The 12,189-nt window shown below is 42.4% G+C and overlaps 1 protein-coding gene across 1 annotated transcript in view; it reads right to left on the bottom strand.

Annotated features, from left to right (window-relative positions):
• The window catches only part of EHD4 (EH domain containing 4), a 128,768-nt gene that overhangs the window by 91,436 nt on the left and 25,143 nt on the right, over positions 1 to 12,189 (bottom strand). Inside the window, exon 2 of the mRNA XM_007536479.3 lies at positions 7,307 to 7,483. Coding sequence (XP_007536541.1) covers positions 7,307 to 7,483 — 177 coding nt within the window. The remainder of the gene's footprint in view (positions 1 to 7,306; positions 7,484 to 12,189) is intronic.

Here is a 12,189-nt window from a genome sequence, read left to right as displayed (position 1 = left end):
ATTTCATGTGGTTCAACCTGCACAGGTACTTTTCAAAATGAAGCCTCTCTCCCAAATGGCATAGAGGAAGGCAGGCATAAATCATCAGTCCAGGAAAGTTTCTCCAAGTCCAGGGGGTGAATCAGGTTTTTTGGAATCAGGACTAGGTTGGCGCAGAGAGCTGTCAATGAAGAATAGTGCTTTCATGACCTGGGAGCTACCATAAACCCTGAGGCTAATGATTATTACTGAGGAGTTTATTATGGATAAACATGCCATAAAAAGTTATTCTTTTAGATTACAAAAACAAAAACAAAAAAATAACCACCAACAATTTTTGTAAGAGTCTGTTTTCCTTCATCTCTGTAGCTACATTAACTGGTACAGCCAGCAGATGTCTAGACTGATGCTATGCTCTTGCACTAAACTAGTTTTTTTTTTTTTTTTAACTTTTAAAATTATCTTTATTGGATAGTGACAGCCAGAAATCGAGAGGGAAGGGGGTGATAGAGAGGGAGAGAGACAGAGAGACACCTGCAACAGTGCTTTACCACTTGCAAAGCTTTCCCCCTGCAGGTGGGGACCGGGGGTTTGAACCTGGGTCCTTGCACACTGTGAAATGTGCTCTCAACCAGGTGTGCCACCACCCAGACCCTACCTAGTTTTAAAAACATTTCTAGTGTGCACAGAAATGGGAGGTGGCACAGTGGATAAAGAATTAGGTTCTGAGTTTGATGCTCTAATTCCCTGTTCCTTTTTCATTCATAAATAAATGCATTTTCAGTGTTATAAAGTAATTGTATGACAGTCAAAATAAACTTTCCTATTTAATGGAGGTTCATTTAATTACAAACAGAGGTAACAAAAAATGTCTAGAGCCACAAGTACATATATTCATTTAATTATACCATTAGGCATAGCTAGCACGACAGAGCAAAGTACTGCTCAGATTCCTTGAGCTCAGGATGAAATCTCAGTGCTTAAAGTTGTGTGTCAAAGAGAAATAGAGGCAGTGAAGATGTAAAGCAGAGCAGTAATTTTTCTCTGGAGTATTAATTTAAAAGTAGACTACATCTTGGTCAGAGGAAGAAATAGCTTCACTGGTAGAGCTCAGGACTAGCATGTCTGAGGTTTTGGGTTTGATCCCCACTGCCATTATGGGCTGGAATGGTGCATCAGCTTCTCTCTCCATCCCATATGAAATAAATAAAGTGAACAAAATTACACTAAATTCTAAACTAAAAATAATGTGTATTAATAAATTAAAGATAAATTAAAAATAATACATATTAAAAAACAAGACTATTAAGGCTGGGCAGTGGTGTCCAGTCCCTCTCTATTTCTGTCTGTCTGTCTGTCTCTCTTTTTAAAAAATATTTTTATATTTATTTATTATTACCTTTTGTTGTCCTTGTTTTATTGTTGTAGTTATTATTGATGTCATTGTTGTTGGTTAGGACAGAGAGAAATGGAGAGAGGAGGGGAAGACAGAGAGGGGGAGAGAAAGACACCTGCAGATCTGTTTCACTGCTTGTGAAGTGACTCCCCTGCAGGTGGGAAGCCAGGAACTCGAACTGGAATCCTTATGCCGGTCCTTGTGCTTCTCGCCACCTGTGCTTAACCCACTACTGCCCGACTCCCCTTTCCCTCTCTCTTTTTCTCTCCCTAGAGAGAGGAAAATGTTAAAGGGAGTAGTGGTTTCACCATACAGGCACAAAGGCCCAATGATAACCTGCTTTATTTTTAAGTTATTTTTGTAATTTAATTTTGATTTGCAAAATTACATATCAACAAGGGTATAATTCCATACCATCCTTACCACCAGAACAAGCCACAGCAGTTCTAAGGTTGCAGACATGGGTTAACTATCATCTCTACAACTATCTATCTACATTTGTACATAATTGCCCCCTTTTTCTTCCAGGTACAGTCCTTTCTTCCCCTCTAAGCCACACATAACTCTATTTCTATATCCAAATGTTCTTCCCTTTTCCCTCATCTCTCTCTCTGCAACTTTCTTAGAAACAAATGTTGGAGATTGAGATTCTGACTCTACTAGTTTTTTCTTCTTTTTAGTGATATCAGGCTGTGTCACCTGGAACCACCTTAAGGGATACCAAATTCTTTTTTTATATATATTTTATTTATTTACTTTACTTTTTTGTTGCTCTAGTTTTTACCATTGTTGTGGTTATTATTATTTTTATTGATGTTGTTGTTGCCCTTGTTTTATTGCTGTAGTTATTATTGATGTTGTTGTTGGATAGGGCAGAGAGAAATGGAAAGAGGAGAGGAAGACAGAGACAGAGAGAAAGACACCTGCAGACTTGTTTCACCACTTGTGAAGCAACTCCCCTGCAGGTGGGGACCTGGGGGCTTGAACTGGGCTCCTTACGCCAGCCCTTGAGTTTTGTGCCATGTGTGCTTAACCCATTGTACTACAGCTCAACCCCCACCAAATTCTTTTAGTTACCCTCTGAGAGGGCCACAGAGATGGTCCAGCAGCTATAGCAGTGGACTTGCAGGCAGGTGGTCCTGAGTTCAGTCCCAACACTATATGTGCCAGAGTGATGTTCTGGTTCTCTCTTGGCTTCTCATTATTTCCAATAAATAGATAAATAAGAAAAAAGAAAAAAAAAAAAGGGAAGAAAAAAGCAGGCAGGGATGGTACATCTAGTAAAGCATACATGTTACCATGTATGAGGACCTGGGTTCAAGACCCCATCCCCACCTGAAGGGAAGAGACTTCACAAACCATGCATCAATGATACAGATGTCTTTCTTTCTCTTTATTTTTGTTTTTATAAGAAAAGGAAAGGAAAAAGAATGACTGCCTGGAGTAGTGGAGTACTCATGCAGGCAGTGAGCCACAGTGGTAATTGCTACCAATAGGTGGCAAATTTTTTTTAAAAGAAATTATTTATTTATTTATTCATAAGAAAGATAGGAGAGAAAGAACCAGGTATCACTCTGGTACATGTGCTGCCGGGGATCAAACTCAGGACGGACCCCCTGGTTGAGAATCCAGTGCTTTATCCACTACGCCACCTCCCAGACCACACTTTTCAAAAAAATTTAAAAACTAAAAAAGATGTCCATGGCAGAAGATACCCAAGCCAACAAACACTCTATGATAGGAGGGCCAGGGGTCAAGAGACCTATTCTAGCGGGACCTGGTGATTGGTTACCAGGGGAAAAACTCCATAGCAAATAACCGATTCTCTTCTCTTGCCAGGTATTGTATTTTGACCTAGTTCCCAGAAAAAGTTGTGATGAAAAAAGAGGTTTGCTTGCCTTTAGCACTAACTTCATTGCCTTTCCCAGGGGGATACTGTAATTATATACACACATTAGAGAGCCCTACACTAATAGACTCTCTCTCTTACATAATTGCTGGGTCTAACAGCAGTCCTGTGGTTTGAAAACAACTTTATTAGGTTGTTTACTCATTCATTTAAATGTGCTAGATCCTGGCATGGGAGCTGCCCATGCCCATCAGGACAGCTAGGAGGACCAAATTCTTTGCGATAGAGTAATTGATAGAAAAGAGGAAGAAACCTGAGTTCTAATCCTGAACCTGAACCTGCTCCTTTTTGAGTAAGTCTCTTCTTTCCATCCTTTAAAAAAAATTATTTATTCCCTTTTGTTGTCCTTGTTTTATTGTTGTGGTTGCTGAATAGGACAGAGAGAAATGGAGAGAGGAGGGGAAGACAGAGAGGGAAGAAGACAGACACTTGCATACATGCTTCACCACTTGTGAAGCATGCCCTGCAGGTGGGGAGCTGGCGGCTCCAGCTGGGATCCTTCTGCTGGTCCTTTGTGCACTTAACCTGCTGCACTACTGCCCTTTTCCATCCTTTTTTTTAAAAATATGTATTTATTAACTATAAAGAGAAAGGGAAAGAAACAGAGCATCATTCTGGCATATGTTATGGCAGGGCTTGAACTTGACATCCAACACCATCCACTGCATCACCTACCAGGATGCAAGTAACTTTACTTTTTTCTTGGATTGTTCATCTGCACAGTGGCCATAGTATCATTTGATTTATTAGCGGTCAAAGGAAATTATTCATCTACAACTTGGTATAAAATCATCAGCATCATCAGCATCACTGTTAAAGGACTATATTAAGGGCAGTCTTGAAAGTTAAGTATGGATTCCATCCTGACCTTCCTAGGTAGACAACCTTGCCAACGTGTCCCAGAACTTCACTGCTCCAGAGCTCTACCACAAGAGGGAAAAACAGAAACAGGCTGGGGGTATGGATCAACAGGCCAATATCATGTCCAGCAGAGAGGCAATTACAAAAGCTAGTATTCCTTCCTTCTGCACCCCAAAAAGAATTTTAGTCCATGGTCCAGATTCCAAGAGAGGGTAAATGTTAGGTATCATCTGTTTTCCATCTACACCATGCCTCGGCCTCGCGTGAGCTTAATGTGCAGCTTGGCAATACGAGAATCCGGCATGAAGCCCAGCCAGTCTATCTTGGCGTTACTCTCGATCGCACTCTGTCATTTCACAAACATCTCATAAAAACTGCAGCAAAGGTGGGCGCAAGGAATAACATCATTGCAAGACTGGCCAGCTCCTCATGGGGCGCGAGCGCTTCCACACTACAATCATCATCTCTGGCATTATGCTATTCCACTGCAGAATACTGTGCCCCAGTATGGTTCCGTAGCCCCCATGTCCACTTGGTTGATTCCAAATTATATTCCTCCATGAGGATAGTTTCTGGAACCATCCGTTCCACCCCGGTCCCATGGCTGCCAGTTCTTAGCAACATCGCCCCGCCAGATATTCGTCGGGATGCGGCATCATCTAAGTTCATTTCCCACGTCTATGCTCGACCGGACCTGCCAATATACGCGGATATCTTCGCCCACCCTGTCCAACGCTTGACGTCTCGTCACCCAATCTGGTCCCCTACGCCTACACTGAACTTCTCTGTTCCAGTCTCTTGGAAACAGAGCTGGCAGTCAGCTGAGGTAAAGAACAAACACCTCATGACAGACCCCTGCAAGCATCAACCCGGCTTTGACCTAGCACGTTATTATCGGGCCCTCCTCAATCGTTATCGAACAGGCCATGGCCGGTCTGCCGCTATGTTCCATCGCTGGGGAGCCAGAGACGACCCGAACTGCCCCTGTGGCTACAGACAGACTATGACCCACATAGTCAACGACTGCCACCTCTCCAGATTCAAAGGAGGTCTCGAAACTTTACATCAGACTCAACCTGATGCTGTTGACTGGCTACGGAAGAAGGGCAAACGCTAGAAGAAGAAAAAGCCGATCTTGGATGGACCTTGAAAAAATCATGTTAAGTGAAATAAATCAGAAACAGAAGGATGAATATGGGATGATCTCACTCTCAGGCAGAAATTGAAAAACAAGATCAGAAAAGAAAACACAAATAGAACCTGAAATGGAATTGGTGTATTGCACCAAAGTAGAAGACTCTGGGGTAGGTGGGTGGGGAGAATACAGATCCATGAAGGATGATAAATGACATAGTGGGGGTTGTATTGTTAAATGGGAAACTGGGGAATGTTATGCATGTACAAACTATTGTATTTACTGTTGAATGTAAAACATTAATTCCTCAATAAAGAATTAAAAAAAAAAGATAGTTTAGATTGCACTGTGTTCCACATGAATAAAGACTGAACTGCGTACCACTTAGCCATGAGTCCCTGGTCGTCTCTCTCTACTGTCCGCGAAGCTAGCCCTACAAGAGACAGAGAGAAAGACACCACAGCACTGAAGATTCCCTTGGTGTGGTGGGGGCCAGGCTGGAACCTACATCATGTGTATAACAAAGCAAGTACACTGTCCAAGTGATAGTGCTGGTTTTCCTGTTTTTTCCTTGTGAAAGTAGGCCCTCAAACATGAATAATTTCACCACTTCCAGACTTTTTCATCTAGGGAGACAAATAAGAAGAGATACCACAGCACTGGAACTCCCCCCACTGCGGTAAGATCCAGGATAGAATCTGGATCATGCACATGGCAATGTAAGAACCCTCCTAGGTGAGCTATCTTGCCAGTCCAGCAGCTTCTTCTTTTCTTTTCTTTTCTCTTTTCTTTTCTTTTTTCTTTTTTTGTTTTTAAGGTTTTTATCAGGGAAAGAGAATTACTAAGGACTATGGTGATCCCAGGCAGCCTTCCCTAGAGAATGAGTCTCTGAGCTCTGAATGGAGCAAGCTCGTAGTAACTTTCCAGGGCCAAACGGGACAGGAAGGCTGGCTGTTGTCTGTCCAGTGAACTTTGCTCCTGGGGGGAATGACTGATGATCCACACAGGAGACATTCTGAGGCCACCACATGCTCTGGAACTGAGGAGTCAACTCCAGAAGTGAACACTGCAGGGTGGCAGACTCATCTGGCCAGAACTCTATGAATCACTGTCAGCATCAAGATTGACCATCTTCTAGGACTCACCACCATACTCTGTGCCACTCTCTGTATCTAACTGCCTGGTTTCCCAGCTGCTCCGTGGTTGTTTCCTTGGATTTGTGAGAAGACATTATGAAGCCCTTAAAGGTGAGTCCAGTCCTTCGAAGAGCTCACAAAGGGCACCTGTGCAGGTTGCCACCATCATATGGCATTCATCCCATGATTGATGTGAATGGAGTACCTGAAGTCTGCAAAAATGCTCCCTAGCTTCTGGGATGAAACCAGGCAGTTAATAGGATGGCCCTTACTTTGCCCCGTTTCTCCTACTTGTTGCCCCCACCCCCCAACAAACTCTTCTAAAGCAGGAGACTCTGGAGGAAATGAGAAGCAAAGGGGGAAAAAAAGACAGAAGAGGAAAGAAGTATAAGGGGAGAAAAAAGAGGCTAAGAGAGGCAAAAAGGAGTGACTTTTTTGCTTCTTTTTTTGATGAGACAGAGAAAAAGAGAGAGGGAGTGAAATTGGGACAGGAGACACTTGCAATACTGCTCTATGAAGGTCCCCCACATCCACTGTAGGTGAGGCCCTGGGGGCTGGAATCTGGGTTCTTGCACATGGTAATGTACAATGTGCTTTACTCAGTGCAATACCTCCCAGCCCCTCCATCACTTTTTTTTTTTTTGTCAGCTATGGGGTGTTCACTGCCTCTTGACCACTCCAAAAAGAATAGCTATTCTGCCAGCCAGAGGAAGTCTGAAGGGTTGTTTTCCATTAAATTCTTCAGATAGTTGAATATAGTAAGCAGTGTTTCCATATCCCTCTCCCAGAAAAGATGTGTTCAGTTCTTCTGGTTTTAAACCTTTCCATGGACCTGACAAGACTTCCAAAGAACAGGCTGACACAACCCAAGATGGTTTTTTGGAACTTACCGATTCAGGAAAGCATTTCCAAAGCGACTTAGCTTTCGAAATGGCTTTTTGGGGTCCACAACTAAAGCATTTCCAGGGGTATTGCCCTCTGTATCCCCATACATCACAGCGATGAATGAATCCGTGGTGGGCTCTGGACCAATCCGCATGCCTGGGAAATCTTGCTCCAGTAGATATCTGGAGAGGGGGAAAAGAAAAGAAACTTAGCAGGATGTATAATGTAAGAGTCAGAATGCTTGCTGAAGTAACCAATTTTAAATCTGAGATCATCTGAAAGAAAATCTAGGCTTCAAGTCCAGATCATTGCCTTTTAGTGTCAGATTTAGTTTCCATACCATCTGGCCTGGTTTGGGGGTCAAAAAGGTCCAGGAGAGGGAAGAGAGACAACTGGGGATAGGTTTAGAAGAACATTTTTTTTTAGAAGAACAGTAGCCAGTGTCATTAGGCACCCCCACAAACATACCCAGTTCCCCAGTCACAAACATATTAGGTTTCAAATATTGGTTTACAACTTGACAAGCATACTCTCAGAGAATGAAAGTTAACAGCAAGATTCAACTTGCAAAGACGGTTTACCAATAGAAAATATAAGTCACTCAAGGACACTGACTTCTAGGGGGAAATAATCAATTCTGAGTTCTACTTTGGGTAGCTGTCTATAACTTAGTACTACTGCCTTAACCAGTTTGAGGATGAAGCCTTTCCAGTCCCAAGCTATGGGATGATGAGAATGATGCTTGGGCAGGGAACTTGAAAATACAAATATACAAGCAGTGAATTTGCAGGGGGCAAAAAAACTTCCGTGTTTAAGGGTTAGAGTGATTTGCTTTCTGATGTGTTTTATATATATATAAAATCAAACATTCCATTATCTGAGCACACCAAAAAAAAAAAAAAGACTTTTGCATAGAAGTTTCTACTGCAGCACTGTCTATAACAGAAAAGATTATAAAAATGTATGTTCATTTTTCCATAGTACTTCTACCACTCTACCATGATATAATTTTTACCTCTTTATTATTTATCGTTTATTCCATGTTGGCCCCCTTTTCTGCAAACCCCTGGAAAATGGGGAATTTGTCTACTCTGTTCATGTATGCACCTGGAAGAATCTCTGGTGCATGACTGAGGAGTCTAACAAACACTTGCTGAAATAATGAATATCAGGGTGCTTATTAACACTGGCCTTTGCACTATGTTCATATGCCAAAACCATTCATTTATAGTCCAGGGCTGCTTGGAACACCATTCATTTATAGTCCAGGGCTGCTTGGAACACCCTCTTAGACTTGGATAAGTCCAATAGCACTTATCCCTTAGACTTGGATAAGTCCAACAGCACTTTTCTTGAGAGGAAGTAACCTAATGTAAGTGCTCCTCCTACCCCCCCATCTGATGCCTCCCTGCCCTATCGTGCAGTCTGTAAAATGACCTCATGGTACTATTTGCACGGCATCATCCCCAGATGTTAGGAATACCTCATCTGTCTGGGGTTCACTACTGAATCCTGCATCTCATAGTGCCTGGCACATAGCAGTTCAATAAACTGACTTTCTGTTAGCCCTCTGTTTATATCTCGTTGAATCTCATTTGGGTTCTGGCCACTCCACACCTCTCACTGATTCCCAGTCCCCCTCCACTTCACTCCAAGTTCATTAATAGTCCTTCCCAGACAACTTCCTGTCAGGGACCACATAGGACGGCCACCTTGCAGTCTGGGTTCTCCCTCCTTGGCTAACAGCTTCCATGACATCACCACGTCACTTCCATCACAACCTCTGTTTTGATGGGAATTATGTCTCCACTATCTAAGCAACCCAGTCTTTGAATCACTTTATAAAATCTCACTTGCTTCAGGGCTGCTGTTCTTGATCACTCCACTTGTCACACTTGTGCTTGAATTGTGGACATAGCAGTATTTCTTTAAAGTAAGATCCCTAATGTTTGAGGATTTTTACACACTAAAGTCAACATGAGTAAACTTGTCTCTCTCTGCCTCCCCCTCTTCTTGTGGGAAACACCACACATAATTTCTAGTATTGGTGTTCTCCATGGGTTTTATTTCTTTCCTTTGAGAAGTTGTCATTTCTTGTAGGGCCTTTTTCACAAAGAGCTTTAGAGTCCCCAAAAGGCTTGGTAATTTTTTTTTTATCATGTGGTCTAGAGTAGGAAAGTCACTTACTGCTGGTCAGATTTGCTAGTGGCCCTGCAGGACTCAAAGATGAGCAACTTCCTCCTGGTCCAAGGCATCTGCTCTTTCATGGCCTTAGGGTCCCAAACAATCCCAGCTTATTGGCACCATAAGTAGGACCCATCAACTATTTGAGATATTTACACTGGAAGGCTGCTAAGTTATGAGATGCATTCTTTCACCCTAGTGGGCAGGTAGGCATGTGTCAGTGCAGTGAGGGAACTAACAACAACCCAGCTACAACCAGGCAAGGAGGAAGCGATAAGATTCAGAACTTGTAATTATGAAAGGAAAAGTCTGAGAGAGTCCTGAACTGTGCAATTAAACAAGAAAAGAAGAAAGGGGGGGGGGGAGGTCAGAGGCCGGGTGGTGGCTCACAAGGCAGAGTCTAACTGTTACCATTCACAAAGAACTTGGGTTCAAACGCTGGTTTCCAACTGCAAGGGACAACACTTCATGAATGGTGGAATGGTGCTGCAGGTATATTCTCTTCTCTGTCTCTCACCCTCTATCATGAAAAAAAAAAAGGCTCTTGAGAATGGTGGGATTGTGCAGGCACTGAACTATAGCAATAACCTTGGTGTCAAAAAAACAAACAAAAGACAACAAAGGTTAACCATACAAACCACGAACATGCATGGGGTTGATTAACTGTGGTAAACTTTTTTCCCCTGACACCTCAAGAGGGTTTCCAAAGCTGGAAGTGACTCTGTGGTGTTACCTACGATAATAGGAATCACAGGAAGGGGCAGCCAGGAAGACTAGAGAGAATGGACACACAGCTAGGAGCCAGGGCTAGAGAAACCCCAGGCACAGGCATCCTGTGATCAGGCTAAGCTTTTATCCTCAGCTCCACCTTGTTCTCCTTTTCCTGTGTTCTCAGAGAGGGCTGCCAAGTCATTGCCCCCAAAGTCAACATCAAAAAGAATAGGCATTTGAATTCCAACCAGTTAGGGGAGGACTGAGATCCCAATGTCCCTGTGGGCAATGGGCAGCCATGCTCAACTTACACTTAACTTTCATCCACTGCTTAAACTGGACCTTCATAATTCAGAGTTCGTGGCAAGGGGAAGAAAAAAAAATTGACATGTGAATAAAAAGTCCCTAAATATACCCTCACAAAGTTTTCTCAAAGATGGGTTAGAGGCTGACTAAAAAGAATAAACTTTAAGCAATGTAAGATACCCATGTTTCAGCTACAAACTTTGTCTTGCCTGGGTATTTGTCCATATCTGTCTGGCTTTTGATGGTCACACTTGTGTTTGAATTATGGACCCAGATACATATATGTGTGTATATATATGTGATACTCCTAATATTTGAGGACTTATGGTCTAAAGTCCTGGCACAAGTAAACTTTTAACCCAAGAAAATTATAGGGTAGATATTATTTTTATCTCTTTTACAGATGGGAAAGCTTAAGGTTTAGGTAGGTTAAGTGGCTTATTTAAAAAAGCTATCGCAGGCTGGGTGGTGGTTTCCCTGGTTGGGCACACATTTTGCAATGCACAAGGACCTCAGTTCAAGTTCTCAGTTCCCACCTGCAAGAGGGAAGCTTTGTGAGTGGTGAAGCAGTGCTAGCTACTCTCTCTCTTCTCTATCAGCCCCCTCCTTTTTGATTTCTGGCTATCTCTATCCAATAAATAAAGATTTAAAAAAGGAAGAGAAAAGCTATCAAGGGAGGTGATAGGATATGGAGTTCTGGTGGTGGCAATTGTGTGGAAATGCACGCCTCTTATCCTACAGTATTGTCAATATTTCCATTTTATAAATAAAAATAAAAATAAAGCTATACATGACTTGGACCTATTAGTTTTTTCCAAAATGGAGACTCCAAATCTCATCTGCTATATTCTTATCTTTAGGTTCCTGATTATTAAACAATTTGTTCTGCTTTATATCTTTTTCAGCCACCAAGTTGCAGATTCTACCATGATGCTATCCTGACTCCTCTGGGCAGTTGACCTCACCAATGTGTCCTGGAACCCCACCTCTTCAGAGCTCCACCACTTGGGGAAAGATAAGAGACAGGCTAGGAGTATGGATTAGCCCGTCATGTCCAGCGGAGAAGCAATTACAGAAGCCAGACCTTCCACCTTCTGCACCCCATAATGATCCTGGGTCCATACTCCCAGAGGGATAAAGAATAGAAAAGCTTCCAGTGGAGGGGATGGGAGATGGAACTCTGGTAGTAGGAATTGTGTGGAATTTTACCCCCCTTATCCTATGGTCTTGTCGATCATTATTAAATCAATAAAAAAATTCTCTAAAAAAACAAAAACATTGGATCAACAATGGTAGAAAATATTCCAACCTCTGAAGGGAGCCTGGACAACATAGTCTATGCTACACCTGAGGAAGATGGGTCCTGATATTAGGGCAGCTTGAAATGTTCCTACTCATAACCACAGAATGTGAGCTCATATCTAAAGGGATGCAGAGGTCACATAGGCTCCTAAGCTTATTATGGGCCCCAGATCAACAATATTTATACACCTTTCTCATATTTGGGAGCTACTTTCTTCCCTGATCCAGCTTTCTCATCCTTTTTCCAGCCATGGCATCATCTCCCCAGATAATAACTTGGATCCACCTGCATATCAGATTTCAGGCTCAGGGGAAAGAAAAAAAAACAAAAAAAACCTAGTATAGCCACAGACCCTTTGGAATTTAAAATAGGCCTACTAGCTAT

Source organism: Erinaceus europaeus, chromosome 16, assembly GCF_950295315.1.
Source record: "Erinaceus europaeus chromosome 16, mEriEur2.1, whole genome shotgun sequence".
NCBI lineage: Eukaryota > Metazoa > Chordata > Mammalia > Eulipotyphla > Erinaceidae > Erinaceus > Erinaceus europaeus.
This window is presented reverse-complemented; position numbering and strand designations above follow the sequence as displayed.